Below are 18,197 nucleotides of genomic sequence, written 5' to 3' on the forward strand. Positions count from 1 at the left end.
GGACTCCAGATGCCACCCAAAGAGTTGGCGACCCAACTGATCAGTCTTCTACCCAGGGCTTTTTTTGTAGCAGGAACTCCTTTGCATATTAGGCCACATACCCCTGATGTAGCCAAATCCTCCCAAGAGCTTACAGTAGGCCCTGTAAGAAGAGCCCTATAAACTCCAGGACTGGCTACATCAGGGGTGTGTGGCCTAATATGCAAAGGAGTTCCTGCTACAAAAAATGCCCTGCTTCTACCCAATTTGAACCTGTCCCTCCCACAACAGTGAGCTAGTAGCCATCACCAGGGCTTTTTTTTTGGGGGGGGGGGTAACAGTTCTCCTTTGCATATCAGGCCACACAGTCCTGATGTAGCCAATCCTCCAAGAGCTTACAATAGGCCCTGTAAGAAGAGCCCTGTAAGCTCCAGGAGGATTGGCTACATCGGGGGGGGGGGGCATGGCATAATATGCAAATGAGTCCCTGCTACAAAAAAAAGCTCTAGATTTACACATACACACAATGGGGACGGTGGCTCAGTGGTAGAGCACCTGCTTGGTAAGCAGAAGGTCCCAGGTTCAATCCCTGGCATCTACAAAAAAGGTCCAAGCAAATTGGTGTGAAAAATCTCAGCTTGAGACCCTGGAGAGCTGCTGCCAGTCTGAGTAGACAATACTGACTTAGATGGACCAAGGGTCTGATTCAGGATAAGGCAGCTTCATATGTTCATATAAGCTTCATTTCATACAAAATACTTGTCAGGGCTGACCCTGCTTAGCCTCTGAGATCTGGCAAGCTCTACCAATCAGCAATCAGAGCAATCTGGGTTGCAGTTCATTATTTGCTATAATTGCAAGTTCCTGGGTTTTGTCTATGATCTATTTAAACTCAGGTGGTTTAAAAAAAAATAAGCTTGACTACTGAGCCAGCTAGAACTACAGTTATTTCTGGCATTCAAAAATCAGACCCTTAAATGTTATTGCAGTTTTAGGAGAAAATATTCTGTGCCTTTCTGCTCTTCCGGCTGAATCTAAAGGGCAACCAGCAAGAGCCTGCAACAACGTGAGCTAGCAACGGTTTTGTGAGGAAAGATAAAAATAAATTCTTCAGAATTGCAGCCGTTCTGTTTATTATCATTTAAAAGCTAATCAAAGCAAAATATTAAAATTTTTGGAGAAAGAATACAGACATCAGCACAAATAACGGATTGGATATATATATAACAATTTTAAAGAAAACTGATATATATATTTCACACTTTTTAGTAATATTGGATATATTTTATGATTCTGTTTTATAACTATTGCTCCCATATATACTGTCTGGCTCAGTACCGTAATAAATTACTGAACAGGATTGGAATGTAAAATCCTATCTGAGTTTACTTTCAGATATCAGGCAGAAAGGCAGGTGTTTAAAAACAGCACAAAATCAGGGCTTGGACTCCAGAAGAATGTTCCATGGGCAAATGGATTTCCACCTAAAGAGAGTCAATTTCCCACCTTCCCCCTCCCACTGCAGATCAAAACAAACCCAGAAACACTGCACCAGGGGTCCCTTTGTCCACTACGAGTTGGGACCCTTGTCCGTTATGAGTGGCACTCCGGAGGGCATTCTGCGGCAGGACGGGGGAGGCAAGAAAGCCAGGCACCCTCCTGTCCATGGATATACACTCTGCTGGATCCACGCCAAGATTCTCATGGTTCAGGCATTTATCATTATTAAAAGTGCAATTGTCATTTCCGTTTTAAAACAAACAAACAAACAAACATTATTTCCTGAGATTTACAAAAGATGAGCCCTAGGAGGCGGCTGGCTGCATGATAACAAAGATGCTTTCAATTCAGAACAGTATCACACCTAGCTTGGGAAAGACACGGCTAAAGCATGTACAGCTGCCTCCTGCTGCCATGCTCTGGTTATGCATCTGTGCCTAAGTTAGGGACAGCCTGGAGTATCCATACTTGTCAGCGTCTGGGCAGCTGTGGTTAAAACTATTAGCTTGGGACAGGGGGAAAAAGTGCTTTAGCAAATATTTGCTTTGGCTAAGTTCTCATTGGGCCCATAGCCACAGCAGGGTATTTGCAGTGGAGCCCCGCTATAGGGATAAGCCCTGCCTCACACCCCAGGAGGACGCTAGACTCCCCACCCCCAGTGCGTCTTGCCCCAGAAGAGGCAGGGAGACTGGTGAAGGAAAAGGGAAGCCGCTCTGCCACTTCTGGTCAGTTTCACTCTCCATGGATCAGCTGTTAGGTTTAACAGGTGGCCAGAGGGGAGGGAAATTGACAAGATGCAACAAGAGGCTTCTCTTTCCTCCCTGCTGTGGGAGGGGAGGGGGGCTGGGGAAGGAAAGAGAGAGAGAAAAGTCTTGCCTTTGATTGCAAACCTCCCTCCCCTGAGGGAGCCAGGTGATCACATCACAGACTCAGATGATTGCATCACAGTGACAGTCAAGGAAACCAGGGTCACCAAGATACTATCAGATAGCCTTCCTGGACACCAGGACTCAGAGCACTGGGCAGAGTGAAGGACCAGGGAAAGCAACTGAAGGCAGAATACGATGGCCTAGAACAGAGGAGCGGAACAATGAATAGTGAACAGAGTCCTAGAAAGAATAGTCTGGAAACACTGAAGTACCCTGTCCATATTCTGTCAACCAGGGTGGTGGTGGTGAGGTGAGGAAGGTAAAAAGGGTGAAGGAAGCCCAGCACAGAGGACAGCGTCCCATTGGTTAGGAGGCGCCACTGCAGCACGTCCTCCTTCCAGAAGACCAGCCTGTTCTTGACCTTCCCGGAAGGCTTCATTCCGGAGGGGCTGCGCTTTCTCACCTCCAGCTGTGAAGGTCTCCTTACTCAGCTACAGCACTGGCTCAAGTCCTCGTACTCTTTTGTCCAGCTGCAGAAGGGAATCAAGGAGCTGAGTTAAAGGGGGGGTGGGAGCTGGAAAAACCCTAATCAGGAACACAACCAGTGGTGTGATCTACACCCTCCGCTCAAATACAATTCATATTCGAGGAGCTGCAATTCATTTTTTTTTAAATGTGGGGGTGGGTTTGTTGCCTCACTATTAGCCTGGAACAGGGGGAGGGGGGGGGGGAGAAAGTGCTTTAGCAAATATTTGCTTTGGTTAAGTTCTCATCGGGCCCATAGCCGCAGCAGCAATATTCCCTCTAAGCTGCAGAGTCTTGTGAGCAAAAATTCTACTTTGTGAGCCACTGGTATTAAAGTTGTGAGCTACTGCATACATTAGTGTGCCCTGGGGGGGGGGGGGTCATCCTTCCTGAGCTAAGACAAAGTGTGAGCTGGAGGCTAAAAATCTGTGAGCTAGCTCACGCTAACTCAGCTTAGAGGGAGCACTGCACAGCTGGTATTTGGAGTGGAGCCCTGCCTCATCCCAGGAGGATGCTAGACTCCCCACCCCCTTGCCCCAGATGAAGCAGGGAGACTGGTGAAGAAAAGGGAAGCCGCTCTGCAGCTTCTGGTCAGTTTCATTCTCCCTGGATCAGCTGTTAGGTTTAACAATTCCCCACAAGCCAAAAAAAAAAAAACCTGGCTAAGGGACTGGTTCTCATGGAAATGTTGAGATTTATGTCAAGGCAGTATCAATTCAAACTGTTAGGGCTCCCAAGATTCAGTGCTGCAGCATGAAAAAAGAAAAGAGTCTACCTATAGAAAACTAGCATGCAAAGGAAAAGGCTAGCTGACAGCCAGCCTCCTCTCCCTAACAGCTGCTTTCCTATGTGAAAGGTTTAACAGCTGGTCAGAGGGGAAGGAAACTGACCAGAAGCAGCAAGAGGCTTCCCTTTCCTCCCTGCTGTGTGTGGGAGGGGGCTGGGGAAGGAAAGAGAGAGAGAGAGAAGTCTTGCCTTTGATGGCAAACCCTCCCTCTTCCAGGAACAAAAAAATTCTCCACAAGCCAAAAAGAAAACCTGGCTAAGGGACTGGTGCTCATGGAAATGTTGAGATTTATGTCAGCGCAGTATCAATTCAAACTGTTAGGGCTCCCAAGATTCAGTGCTTCAGCATGAAAAAAGAAAAGAGTCTACCTATAGAAAACTAGCACGCAAAGGAAAAGGCTAGCTGACAGCCGGCCACCTCTCCCTAACAGCTGCTTTCCTATGTGAAAGGGCTTATTTTTGGGGTAAACAGTGGTATTCCATTAAGGCTTACAATTATGTTTCACCAGGGGTCGTTTTGTAGAAAAATAGTTGGTGGAGCTCATTAGCATAACTCAGTAGCATATGCCCCCCACAACCAGCCAAAATCAACCTGATGCAAGAAAGGAGAGCCCTGGGCAAGCGAAGCCTACTTGGGGTGGCTGGAGATCCAGCCAGCCCAAGCAGGCCTAGCTCACCTGAGGCTCTCCTGGGCTGCCCACTCCCCCCAGTCAAAAGGCCAGCAAACCACCCGCTGCCCAAAATCACATAAGAAGTGCAGAAAGGGTGGTGTGAGCATCTCCAGGGTTTAAAGGGCTGCTAGGGATGTGGCAAAGCTCCTGGTGGCTGGCTGGCTGGCTGCTCTCCTAATCCAGGGATTGTTATGCAGCTGCACCTGGAAAAGGTAGGTGGGAAGGAAGAGGGAGAACCCTCAGAAAGGGTCAGGAGCTACACTCCCGTAAACGCTTGCTGAATCTGAAGCCTGTGTTTCACCCAGATATGAGCCCACCAACCAAGGGAGAAGCAGGCCTTGTTGCACCTCCTGTATTTGTAGTTTATTGCTAAACTGAAAGTGTGTGGCAGGCTAGAGCATGGAGAGGATTCTTGCGCCCACCGGTGAGTGCCACTGAAAGAGGATGCGGAGCCTTTACAGGAGGGCGTCAGGAGGTGTCATCCGGGCCGCAGCTGCATCGCCATGAGGGCATAGAGCTTCCAAACAGACAGCAGGACCAATGTTCCCTCTAAGCTGCAGAGTCTTGTGAGCAGAAATTTTACTTTGGGAGCTACCGGCATTCAAACTGTGAGCTGCTGCATCAATTACTGTGCGCTGGGGCCATCCTTCCTGAGCGAAGACAAAAAGGTGTGAGCTGGAAGCTAAAAATCTATGAACTAGCTCACACTAATTCAGCTTAGAGGGAACACTGAGCAGGACCCAGCACCGGCAAGCAACGTCATCTGCTCCCCCAATCGGCTTTGCTATCTGTCCAGCAATCACATGACTATGTGTGATGCAGCAGGGTCTTCACTGCTGCCTCTTGATGCTCTCTGATAAAAGTACCACCTTCCCCTACAGCTGTGCTCCATGGTGGGACAGGGAATCCTCCCTGTGGCTTACTAGAGGAGCTACTGAAAAGCACGAGGAACCCCGCCCAACCAGTGTTCCCTCTGAGGCTTCTAAGCTGATAGATCGAACTCACTGCCCACTTTCTGTATATTTAGGACTGCTTGCCATTCCATACTATTGTCTGATGAAGTGTGCTTAGAACACACGAAAGCTTACAGTCTGAATAAACCTTTGTTGGTCTTAAAGGTGCTCCTTGACTCCTGCTTTGTTCCCTATAAGCTGAGTTAGTGTGAGCTAGCTCACAGCTTTTTTTAGCCTCTGGCTCATGCATTTTTTTCTTTGGTCAGGAAAAATAACTCCAGAGCAAACTGCAGTAGCTCACTACTTTAATGCCAGTAGCTCACGGAGCAGGATTTTTGCTCCGAAGACTCTGCAGCTTAAGAGGGAGTACTGCCCCCAGCCTTCTGCCTTTCGACCTTCTCAACTACGCACATCAACGGGATTCTGTGTTTGCTAAGCTTTTACTTTGGCAACTCTGCCAGAGGCGGCGCATGTCACCGCGCAGTTCGGCAACCCGGCCTGGATTCGGTGAATCGTCTGCTCGTCGAACCCAACCTTGCTTAAGTCGAGATGCTTCAGCCGAGGCAGCGCCCGGCAAGTGGCTACAACAGCCTCCGGAGAAAGTCCGCAGCAGGCTTCGAGACGGAGGTCTTCCAAGCTCGCTAAGCCACTCAAGCAAGGGAGACAGGTGTCCGTCAGGGAGGAATTGCCGCTGAGGTCCAAGAGGCGCAGGCGCTTCATGTGGCGCCCAATGAAATGAGTCGCTGAATCATCAATGCTGCACTGGCGCAGGGCAAGAGAGTCCAGCTCTCCCAGATACGGCGCTGCAGTCTGGATCCCGCTTTCTGTCACCCGGTAGGCCTCGGATAGAACCAGAGTCTTGAGTGTGCCCCAGCGTGCGATGTTTGCTAAGTGCTGGTTGGAGAAGGCAGGGACGTTCTGGATGACGAGGTGCTGGAGTCGTGGGAAGGCCTGAGGGGTCTGGGAGGCGCTGGGACCTTGGAACCACGCAGAAGGGATCTCGCAGCGGCTCAGCTCCAGAGTTGTGAGAGACGGGGGCATACACTCATACGGGAGAGAGCGGAGGTCCGTCTCGCTCAGGCACAGGTGACGGAAGCTGGGGCACTGCTTGCCCAAGGCCTGCATCAATGCTGCGGAAAACACCTCTTGCTTCCGGACAGAGTAGAGGGATCCCCGAGCTCTCAGCGTCCTCAGGTTGCCTCGGAGATGGTTTCGCAAGAGGTGCCACAGGACCTTGGAGGACATCTAAATACAGGGAAGGGGAGCGGACCAGTAAGAAGCGCAAATCAAAAGTTGTAAATGTTCCATGGATATAAGCAGGACATTTTTTGTAGGAAAAGCCCAGCAGGAACTCATTTGCATAATAGGCCACATCCCTTGACACCGAGGCAGCCAGAACTGCATTCCTGCTCAAAAAAAGCCCCAGGTATAAGAGGTGAGAGTGTTGTTATTTGGAAGAAGCTAGACTGGCTAAAGACCAACAACAGCAAGGAAATTAAGCTTTGTGCAAGTTATTAGTCGAAGTTGGAAGTGAGAAAATAAGCCTTTGTGGTTAGGAGTTTAGAGAAAGAAGAGCTGTGCCCATCTTAAACCAGCAATGCTGGACCATAACTTAAAGATGCTCCTTGACTGTTGTATAGCTGGGATAGATCCAGGTGGGCAGCCGTGTTGGTCTGAAGTAGTAGAACAAAGTAGGAATCAAGTTTCACCTTTAAGACCAACAAAGTTTTATTCAGAATGTAAACTTTCGTGTGCTCTAAGCATCAGACGAGGAATGAGGGACAGTGAGCAGAGTTACATATCGCTGGTAGGCAGTGGTTTAGAATGCAAAATGGTACAAATTTAAGATCCAATGACAGAACAGTAAAATTAACAAATTGAGCAAACGTTTGATGTGGGTTTGCTCAATTTGTTAATTTTATTAATCTGTCATTCTAAACCACTGCCTACCAGCTATATGTAGCTCTGCTCACTGTACCTGATTCCTGGTCTGATGAAGTGTGTTTAAAGCACACGAAAAGCTTACATTCTGAATAAAACTCTGTTGGTCTTAAAGGTGATACTTGACTCCTACTTTGTTGTATAGCTGGGAATAAGTTTTGTTCTACTCTGTGGGACTTGCTTCTGGGTAAACCTGCAAAGGCACACAGACTGTGCAGGACTGCAAAGTGGAGCTGCTTGAAAATCCTGCCTGTTTCTTTTGCCTTCCTTTCAGAACAAGAAAGAGCGGAATAAATTCTGCAAAAGGAAGCAAATGTGAACATTTCACTTCCATCATTTTGTATACGCGGTCAGAAAGCCTCATGCCCATCCAACTGCTAGATGGCTTTGATCCAGAGCACCTGACTCTAGGATAAACACATCTGCTAGGATTTTTCTACACAACCATTTCTATCAGTACTATTTCCTCCCAAAGGCAACAGGAAGAGGGAAGATGGGCACTCATACCTTGTAAGGAGTCAAGTCCAAATGCCTCCAAAGCAACTTATCTCGCACCAGGCGATGCCAGCGTCTGCAGACCCTGAATTAAAAAGGAAAGGGGTCAAGTCTTATCAGCCACGACCACTCCTCTGAGAAAGGGTCATGAACAGAAGTGGGAGCTGCAGTAAGGAAGATGAATCAAGCTATGTGGTTGTGAAGTTGGTAAGAAGACTGGTGCATTTGAATCACAGACAGAGAAGGGAAAGCCACAAATGGGACTTATTCTGCTCAGCTTGAGAACCCAGAAGAAATGGAAAAAAAGGTAAGTAAAATCTTTTGGTTCCAGAGCTTCCCCACTCCTCCATTTGCACCTGCTGGAATGGCCTTGGGTCAGCCAGAGCTCTAGTAGGAGTTGTCCTTGAAAGGGCAGGTGCTGTAAGAGGTCTCTTAGCCCCACCTACCTCACAGGGTGTCTGTTGTGCGTGTGTGAAGGGGGGGAAGGTAAAGGAGATTGTGACCGCTCTGAAACCCTGAGATTCAGAGTATAGGGCAGGATATAAATCCAATATCTTCTTCAAAAGGGGGTGGAAACTAGAGACAGATTTGGATCTAGGAGCCCTAAATTCAGGTTCCATTTGATGTCATTATGGGGAACTTGGGCAAGAATAAAGTTTTCTTCAATTTTCTACTACTTTTTCAAATCTTTTACTTCCTTTAAAAGTGAGTGTCAATGTAAAGTATAGTATCTTAGCCACTTTAAACGTTTGTTTGCAATTCCCACCCCCCAGAAAAATGGGAATTAGAATAATGTATTATTATACTGAGTCAAACTTTTAGACTAACTGGGATGGCTGTGGTGGCCCACTGTTTATCAACAGTGCATTTATAAGAATGCATCAATAATCCTTGTTCTCTTTGCCTAAGGTGTGTGTTGATGCTTACCTACAAATAAGAATGTGGTGACTGGGAACTGTCCTGAAATAATGGGCTAAAAGTGGTCTTTAATATTTGCTCAGCTGATGATATGATTAAGGGTTTGGGAGATGCATATAGTTTTTAATGAGGCTAACTGTAAAGTGGTGCCAATGAAATTCTGAACAGACATCATTTTAACTTCATTGACTTCAATGTATTCAAATAGTATGACTCTGCTTCAGATCGCACAGTTAACATTTTATCTGGTAAAACCTGCCTTCCATCCCCCTTTTTATAAGTTTCTGTGTTCTTTTTATCTGATGGCCTATATTACAATGTGTGGATAGGACTGCCAACTGCTTGGAGCAAAAATGATCTCTCCTTTTTAACAAACACTTAATGGGATGTTATTTAGTAACAGGGAAGAGCCCCGTGGTGCAGAGTGGTAAAGCTGAAGTACGATCCCAGCGGAAGCTGGGTTCAGGTAGCTGGCTTGAGTTTGACTCATCCTTCCAAGATCAGTAAAATGAGTACCCAGCTTGCTGGGGGGAAGTGTAGATGACTGGAAAAGCCGATGGCAAACCACCCCATTAAAAAGTCTGCCGTGAAAACATTGTGAAAACGTCACCCCAGAGTCAGAAACGACTGGTGCTTGCACAGGGGACTACCTTTACCTTTGTTTAATTTAGTAATAGAGGTTTCATATACGGAAATGGGCAGCTTAAATTTTTCATGGAATGTAAATAAATAAGCCTGTATTAGAGACACAGAATATTTTTTTCTCCAGATAGTTGGAAACTGTATTTGCAGAAAACATTAATCTGAGTTCTATGTACAGGAGGCTCTACTTTTTAAATGGCACACACACAAAAAAGGAAAAAATACAACCTACAAATGAAGCCACCAACCCAATTTATTGAACTTCCAGTGCAATCCTATGTAGAGTTACTTTATCGTAACCCCGCTGAAATCAATGGGCTTAGACTGCAATAACTACATAGTACAGCACAGTTAGAGAATCTAGCATATGTTTTAACTATGTTTTCTATACGTATATATTATTTGAAATATATATATGCAAAAAATATTAATTCATGTGACTTCCTGATGCACAGTCATTCTCCTTTTTATATGGTAAAACATATACTAAAAATTCACTTGGTACTAACCATCGTTGCAAATGCAATAGTAACATTTCTAGAAGACTAAGGCTGGAATGCACAAAGGTGCGTTCTCACTTGAATTTATAAGGCTTACTTCTGAGAAAACATGCTTCAGATTGGGCTACAAAAACAAGACACAGATTCTTCCACATTAACCATCCCCATGGCAAAATACCAGGTGCACATCATGGCCTTGTGAGACAACAGCCACAGACACGGGCTGTTGGGCGAAATACAAAGGATTGTGGTTTGACAGTTGCTTGACAAGCAGACGACCAACAGGAAATGCATTTGACAGACTGCACAGGATAGCACAGTTACACACTCTAATGCATTTTGAAGTGCGGCTTTCCTACACACTGTTGTTTCTACCACTGCATTTGAAAGAGGCAGCCTTTGGCAGGTGGAGGATCCAAATGTATAACTTTGGCTCTGGATACACCTGTTGACCCTTTATCTGTGAAGCAGCAGTTATGATAAAGAAAAAATTATCTGTTAGATTAAAAGGATGTTTTAAAAAGTCTTCTCCCTCACCCCCCTGGTCCACTGGAGGAAGGAAGGCCGAAAGCCAACACCCCCTCTAAGCTACGGAGTCTTGTGAACAAAAATTCTACTTCATGAGATACTGGCATTAAAGTTGTGAGCTACTATTTTGCTCTGGGGCTATCCTTCCCAATACAAAAATGTGTGAGCCAGAAACTAAAAAGCTGTGAATTACCTCACACTCAGCTTATAGAGAACTCAGCTTAAAGCACTGCAGAAGAAGAAGAAGCAGAAGAAGAAGAAGAAAAAGACCTAAGCGCTATTTAGGGTTGCCAATCTCCAGGTGGTGGCTGGAGATCCCCTGGGATTTTAACTGATCTCCAGGCGACAGAACCCAGTTCCTTTGCAGAGACTGGCCGCGTTGGAAAGCTATGACATTACACCGAAGTGAAGTCCTTCCCTTCCCTTCCCCAAACCCCGCCCTCTTCAGGATCCACCTCCCAAATCTCCAGGAATTTCCCACCCTGGAGTTGGCAACTCTAGCCCACCTGGCTCCGCCCAGCCGGTCACGCGGCGGCAGCAACTCCAAAATCTGGAGCAGCAGCGAGTCCGGGAGCGCGGAGAGACTTTGACGCTCCATTCTCCGCACTTACTCCTCCCTCTCGGCGCAGGGAGCTCTTAGGTTGAATCGCTGCCTCACTGACTGCGGCGGATGTTTGCTTCGGTGAGAACCGATGAAACGACTTCCGCTTCCGGGTGAAAGGCCACTTTCGCTTCTGCGCCGTTGTTCTCCAGTCCTGGCACCTGAGCCTGGGTGGAAACGAGGGAGCTTCGGGGCTGTTTTTCTTGAAGCAGCGCCCTTGGTCGGGGCAGGTAGGTGGGGGCAGCGGCTGCCGCTCTGGGTCTCGGTTCCTCCGTGGCTGCTCGAAAAGGGAGGCGAAGAGGCCTCCAGGGCGCATGTGCATACGCCTCGCTCAGTCCGGATTAGTTGATGCTCCTGTTTGCTGAGGCTTCGCTGGTCTGGAGTGGACGTCGAAGGGGCGCTTCCTGTTCCTCCTCCCCCGGTTCTCCTTTTTTTCCCCGTTCGTCCTGATTTTAAGAAGTATAGGAGCCTGTATGTATGTACCAGGGGTGGCCAATTTGTGGCTCTTTCACACATATTGTGTGGCTCTTGAAGCCCCCACTGCCTTGTCGGCTGGCTTGGAGGAGGCATTTGTCTCTTTTAATCACCTATCTGAGCCAAGCCAGCTGGCAGCTTGGAGAATCCATTTGAACTTAAAGTTGCTTTCTTTCCACCTCTCACTTCCTACTCCATCTCCCATCTGTTTTCCTTCCTTGTGGCTCTCAAGCATCTGAAGTTTATTCTCTGTGGCTCTTACATTAAGCAAGTTTGGCCACCTCTGGTGTATTTCTATATATCAGTGTCTGCATGTTTTTATATATTATATAAGTGAGGCTCATGGTATATAGTAGTAAACTGCAGTATTACAGTCCAAGCTCTGCTCATGACTGGAGTTTGATTCTGGTGGAAGCTGGGTTCAGGTAGCTGGCTCAAGGTTGATTCAGCCTTCCATCTTTCCGAGGTCAGTAAAATGAGTACCCAGCTTGCTGGGGGTAAAGTGTAGATAACTGGGGAAGGCAATGGCAAACCACCCCATAGAAGTCTGCCAAGAAAACGTTGGGCTGTGATGTTACTCACTGAGTTTGTAATGACTGGGTGCTTGCACAGCAGACTACCTTTTTATACACACATGCATACACAGGGCTTTTTTTTTTTTAAAGCAGGAACGCAGTTCTGGCTGGCTTAGTGTCAGAGAGTGTGGCCTAATATGCAAATGAATTCCTGCTGGGCCTTTTTCTACCAAAAAAAGCTCTGTGCGCACAAACTTTCTCTTTGTCGTTTGAGGAGTTAGCCTGTATCATTCCATATTCTTTCAGGGGTTGGATTGTGGCTTACTGGTAAGAGCATCTGTTCTGATTGGCAATCCCTGGCATCTCCAGCTAAAAGGACCGGGCAGTAGGGTTGTGAAAGACTTGTGCCTGAGGTCCTGCAGAACAACTGCAAGTCTGAGTAATATTGACCGTGATGGACCAGTGTTTTTGTATAAGTCAGCTTCTTGTGTGCCTCCTCTCTGACTTGACATTCAGGTTTCCCAGGGGCAAGTGTCTAAGCCACTAGTCCACTAAGGCTGTCTAGGTTGCCTTCTGCAGGTGCTATTAAGAAATGAACTTGGGTTTAAGAATCCAGTGTTCTGTTCCTAACGGCTGGTGCAGTTTCAAACTTCTGCTTTAAGCATAAATGCACTGTATGCATTCTTGGATCTTTGCTGCTATGTAGCCTGCCAAATTGACAATGACCAATCTGTGTTTGGTTTGAAAGGCTATTTGCCACCTTTCCAAAGAACTGGCTTGAGGCAGCTTCCAAAATTTTGAAAAAAAAATAAAAGCATACAGCATGTCAATAATTTAAGATTAATTATGTAACATTGAGGTAGGGTGGTAGTAATTCCCTCCAGCTTCCTTTGAGACCTTGTAAGTAAAGAGACCTCCATCTTCTCCATGAAGACAAAATTCTGTTGAGTGGAACTCCTGGCTTCTTTATAGCTTTTACATAGATTGAATCCCTGCTAATGCTCCAAACGTTTCAGACACAAACCTTCCCATGGCCAACAGTCACAAAAATCTGTTTTTCTTCCTGTTTCTCTTTCCCAACAGCACCTCCAGCGTGGGGGAGGCCAGAGGTTCCATTCAGAACAGCCTCTTGCATCTGAGTCGGTGTTGGACGTTAGATCGGGATGATCGAAGTAGTTTGCAATGATCGGCTGGGCAAGAAAGTGCGAGTGAAGTGCAAGTATCCACCCTGCTGGAATGCAGCTTCTGTCCACCCAGTAGAGATATCAGCCTGCCTGATGTCCAGCTGTTGTGGTTGGTTGGGGGGGACCTCTGACACTTGAGAAAGGGGTTCACTGACTGGGGAAGGCAATTTCCAATGGGTACCGTTCACCTGGGAGGAGAGCAGAGCCAGAAGACAGTCTCCTTCATTCTCAACATGGTGTAGATGGTTTTTCCTGGTTTCATCTCACTGCTGAGGAATACATTTTCTGAGGGGGCAAAAGGCAACAGTTTTCCTGTCTATCGATGGATTTTCTCACTGGGCATCTTAGGTTTTAATGACCAGCCATTTGAGAGATGACTAGAATAAATAGGGTTGCCAGCCTGGAGATCTTTTAAGAATTACAACTGATCTCCAGATGACTAAGGTCAGTTCCCCTGGAGGAAATGGCTGGGGGGATCGATTCAATTTCAAACCTTTAATGGCATAGCATAAAATACAGAAAAAGATTTGGCTAGACAAAATAGGATTGCACTTAGGTTAGACATAAAATCAAGCATAGCCAGAGTTGTATTGGAGAATGGTGGCCAAAAATTTTGCAACAGCATAGCTAATTTCTGAATTAGAGTCATTCAGGAAAAATCGACAGAAAGACAAATTATTCTGATTGATGGTAGGTGGGGAGAATCTGCGAAACAATTCCTGACAGGGTTTTTCATATAGATGACAATTATTCAATATTAGGGGGGTTTGCACCGCAGGAACTAAGTCTTTAATGAGAAGGAATTTGGAGACATCTCCCCTGCAAGACCTTGGAAGGAAATGCATTCAATCTGGCCAACATAAAAGCCCTGCGATATGTAGGGATCACTAAATCAGTTAAATATCTGTGCATCTTACTGCAACAGGCTGGGGGGATCATGTTGTGGCTGACTGCGCCTCCTGCGGTAGTCATTTTGTGGCTGCACCCACTATGCCGTGTTGGCATTCCAAAGGTGCCCACAGCTGGGGGGGAGGGCTCAGTGGCATTATGCCCCTGTTGAATTCCCTCCCATCCCCTAAACCCTGCCCTCCCCAGGCTATACCCCCAAATCTTCAGGAATCTCCCAACACAGCTTGGGTAACCCTAAGTATAAAGTGAAATCACCAAGCGATTACAGAGCGCTCTCTCTCTCTCTCTCTCTCTCTCAACATTGAAGGTTCTCTATAGGGTTGATACATCCATCTTACTGTTTTCTGTGTATGTGTGTGTGGGAGTATCCTGTAACCCTCTGGTAGGAGTGCAAGGATAACTTGATGATACATTGGTGGGAAGGGCATAGCTCTTGACATGCACTGATGCTCATAAATAAGAAGGAGAGTATCAGTTGTCCCCTACTGGTAAAGTTTTTGTGGGAGTAAAGAATCACCCTATTTAAAAAGAAAATGGGAATATGAGTGCAGCTTTGCAGGTTCTCCCATCACCTGCGTAGGTAGAAGAAAATCATGGATCTATAGAAGACAGAGCAATGCTGCTGTCATCCAGTGAACATCTTTCAAAGCATCTTTGAGAATACCACCTTGGATTGTGGTTTCATTGATTGCAGTTACCCAAGAACAGTCTTTTTGGTGGTGCCCTTTGCAACACCAGATGTCAGTTGGGGTACACGGGGTGCTTTCAGCGATCATTTCCCGGTTTTGGATTTGCCTTCAGAAGTCCTGACAGTAACGTTAGTGCTACCTGATTACATGTTGCTTTATTTCAGGGGCTGGACTGGGAAGGGGTGCAATTCCTGGGAATGAATGCGGCTGCAGAGCAGAGGATGGAAGAAGGGAATGCAGGCCCCTCTTCTTTTCCTGCTGCTGGAAAAAGGCACCCCCTAGACCCTCCCCTCTAGACTGTTCACATTTCAATGGTTTGAGCCCTTGTGAGAGCAGTGCAACCCACTTTTGGTCATGAGCCACAGTTTGAGAATGTCTGGATTAATGCAAAGGCTTCATGGAGGAGGTTGGGGGGCAAAGAGGAGGAGAGAGATGGCATCATAGAGGTGTTTTGGGGAGGCAACAACATCTTGGTTGGCTGTAAGAGATACAGAGTTCCCTTTGAGACAGGTTTCCTTAACTGGTACCACTGCCCAGCCCTGATGACACCATTCGGGACCTGAAAAAACTCATCGCTGCCCAGACGGGCACTCGGTGGGACAAGATCGTGTTAAAGAAATGGTGAGTAGAGGGGAGAGAAGGGCCTTGTTTGATACATGGCAGAAGGCAGGATCGCACGCAACGGGGTGGGGTGGGGGGCAAAGATAGTTCCATAAATTCTAATCCAGGAGTATCGAACTAATTTGTTATGAGGGCCGAATCTGACATAAATGAGACCTTGTTGGGCTGGACCATGTGTGTACCTATTTAAGATTAGGTAAGATAAAGTAAAGGACACAGAAAAACGCAAAGATTTTTTAAAAAATCTTAAAGTAAAACATGCTTAAAACGTTAGCACTCATTAGCTTTCTTTGTATTTCTCCCATGGGATCCAGGGAACTGGGCCATGGAAATGCTGACTCTTTCCTTCCTTCTCCAAGGGATGAGGAGGGGGAGGAGCCTCAGCCAACAGAAGGAAGAGAGGCTTGGCTCAGTAGCTCTGCTGTGCGATTGAGAGAGCCTTGAAAAACAAGCTCTGCCTCTCCACCTTCCTCCCCAAGGGAGAAGCCTCAGCTAATGGAGAAAATAGAGGCTTTGCTCTGTAGTTCTTGTGCAATTGAGCAAGCCTTGCAAAGCAAGCTGTTATGTAGAAGGAAGCAAGAGAGTGGGAGAAGGAAGCAGACAATGGCCAGTTGCTTAGGGGCCTGATAAGAACCCTCCGGAGGCCTAATTCAGCTCCCAGGCTGCATGTTTGACACCCCTGTTCTTATCTGTCATAGCTTAGTGATACAGTACATGTTTTGACGGTCCCAGAATCCTGTTGCTTCCATGTTGTGAGCATTCGTTGGGTTACCATGCATGATTATAAATGAGAGGGCAAAAGTCATTGCTTAGTTTTGACGTTCCTAATAAAATTGTCTTCGCTTTCTTTTGGATATTTTTGCAACCAAGATAGTTGAAAATGTTTTAGTGCAGTCATCATTGTGTTGTCTTTTTTTTTTTAACTGGGTACCAAATTACTGTCGACTTTTGTGTTTTTACAATGCTATAGGTACACAATTTTCAAGGACCACGTGTCGCTGGCAGACTGTATCCTTAAACAAGCCAGATGGGATGGCAGTAAAATGATGAGGTGATGGGGAAGAGGCAAGGGACAGCCATTGGAAATAGGGCTGTAGGAGAAAGGAAGGGAGGGAAGGAATGCAGCAGCTTTGACCACTCTTAGGAGAGGTGTTAGGAATGGCCTTTCTCTGTCTGAAAGTCTTAGAAAACTGCTGCCAGAACAGCCCTTGATGATCTAGAGCAGAGATTTCCAAAATGGTGACCATGGCTGCTGGGGCACCTGCCAACACCTTTCCTGATGCACGCCAAGTGTTTTTCAAAGGTGGCGGGCAGAGGTGTGGCTTTTGCCCACCAAGGCTTCTGATGGAGATTTCATGAGAGCCAGTTTGGTGTAGTGGTTAAGTGTGCAGACTCTTATCTGGGAGAACCGGGTTTGATCCCCCACTCCTCCACTTGCACCTGCTGGAATGGCCTTGGGTCAGCCATAGCTCTCGTAGGAGTTGTCCTTAAAAAGGCAGCTGCTGTAAGAGCTCTCTCAATTCCACCCACCTCACAGGGTGTCTGTTGTGGGAGAGGAAGATAAATGAGATTGTAAGCCATTCTGAGACTCTGAAATTCGAAGTGGAGGGCAGGATATAAATCCAATATCTTCTTCTTCATTGGCTGTGCAGATTTTCTAAAATATTGCTTTGGCAGCAGCTGCCACCACAGCACAAAGATTTTTACTGTGTGACTGCGGCAATCATGTTGTAGCTGACTGCACCTCCTGTGATAGTCATTTTGTGGCTGCATCCACCCTGCCGTGTTGGAATCCCAGAGGTGCCCACAGGCTCAAAAAGTTTGGGGACCACTGATCTAGAGGAATCGGTATTTTGACTCCTCACAAAGCAGTTTCACAAGCTGACAAATATTAAATTGGAAGCCCAAATGATTCTCATTCTGCTATATGGTAAGATCCTTCCAAACACACAGCCCTGCCAGGTAAGCATGGACTTACTTTCTGTAAAACTAAGAGAAGGAAACATGCAAGATAGTAAGAAGACCTGGCAGCCACTCTATGATTGGTTGGATGTAGTATGAGTTTGGAATCTGAGGAAATTAAGTGACAACATATTTGTATATAAAAATATAGGCTAAGGAATTAGTACCACATACTGTACTGAATAAGGTGCAATTATAAGAAATGTATATTTGCAAGCTAAAAAAAAGAGTTATAAAGCAATAAAAGGATTTAAGAGGCAAAACGGAAGATATAAATTGTAAATGATACTCAGATTGTGAATTAATAGAATTAGTTATTTTGTAATAAGAGAATGTAAACTAAAGAGACATTTTCTCTCCCCCTTCAACCCTAATTTCCCCATATCCCCTGTACTATTCTTTCCTTCTCCTTTTCCTTTATTTGAAACTTAATAAAACTTTTAAGTGCAAAAGAACAACAACACACTGGCCTCCCCTTTTCATAGTCACTATATCTGAATATTTCCAGGGTCACTTTCCTTAACTTTTTTCTTTCAGATGAGATTCATGACGGCATGAACCTGGAATTATATTACCAGTAGCACGCGCTGCAATTTTTGCAAAGCAGATGCTACCTTTTTAATGCCTTTTTTTGTTTGTTTTCTTTTAAATTCATTGTCGTCGTCAGTGATGTTTTGGGATCTGAGATCTGATTAGCAGCATTTTAGCTCTGATGGCAATAAACCAGAAAACCAGTTTTCCCTTGTTTTGTTTAAATATATACGGATGTTTATAATAAACGTGATTTCAACACCTTGTGTCCAGTATGAAAAAAAATTATTCTATGTGTAAGAGGGCCTGCAGCTCGGTGATTGAACCTCTGCTTTGCATTCAGAAGCTCCCAGCGTCAGTCCCTGGCATTTCCAAGACTAGATGATACAAAGGGCCTCTTCCTG

General features: G+C 46.1%; 2 protein-coding genes across 4 annotated transcripts; one reads left to right on the top strand and one right to left on the bottom strand.

The window, feature by feature from the left end:
- Positions 1 to 1,088: 1,088 nt before the first annotated feature.
- FBXL12 (F-box and leucine rich repeat protein 12) lies at positions 1,089 to 11,171 on the bottom strand. The gene is made up of 4 exons (XM_060253534.1): positions 10,814 to 11,171; positions 7,732 to 7,804; positions 5,728 to 6,528; positions 1,089 to 2,878 (listed from the first exon to the last, which is right to left on the bottom strand). Exons 1-4 carry the CDS (start codon positions 10,903 to 10,905, stop codon positions 2,840 to 2,842), a joined length of 1,005 nt encoding a protein of 334 aa, XP_060109517.1. The 5' UTR covers positions 10,906 to 11,171; the 3' UTR covers positions 1,089 to 2,839.
- UBL5 (ubiquitin like 5) lies at positions 10,791 to 18,054 on the top strand. Of its 3 annotated transcripts, none has more exons than XM_060253537.1 (5): positions 10,791 to 10,989; positions 12,981 to 13,116; positions 15,217 to 15,300; positions 16,271 to 16,308; positions 17,800 to 18,054. In XM_060253537.1, exons 2-5 carry the CDS (start codon positions 13,061 to 13,063, stop codon positions 17,841 to 17,843), a joined length of 222 nt encoding a protein of 73 aa, XP_060109520.1. In that variant the 5' UTR covers positions 10,791 to 10,989; positions 12,981 to 13,060; the 3' UTR covers positions 17,844 to 18,054. The 3 variants fall into 3 exon arrangements, with proteins under 3 accessions (XP_060109520.1, XP_060109518.1, XP_060109519.1); XM_060253535.1 differs by having other exon boundaries at positions 10,871 to 11,138; XM_060253536.1 differs by lacking the exon at positions 10,791 to 10,989 and adding an exon at positions 11,072 to 11,329.
- The last annotated feature ends 143 nt before the right edge of the window (positions 18,055 to 18,197 follow it).

The sequence above is a fragment of the Heteronotia binoei genome, chromosome 13 (assembly GCF_032191835.1).
Source record: "Heteronotia binoei isolate CCM8104 ecotype False Entrance Well chromosome 13, APGP_CSIRO_Hbin_v1, whole genome shotgun sequence".
Classification (NCBI taxonomy): Eukaryota; Metazoa; Chordata; class Lepidosauria; order Squamata; family Gekkonidae; genus Heteronotia; species Heteronotia binoei.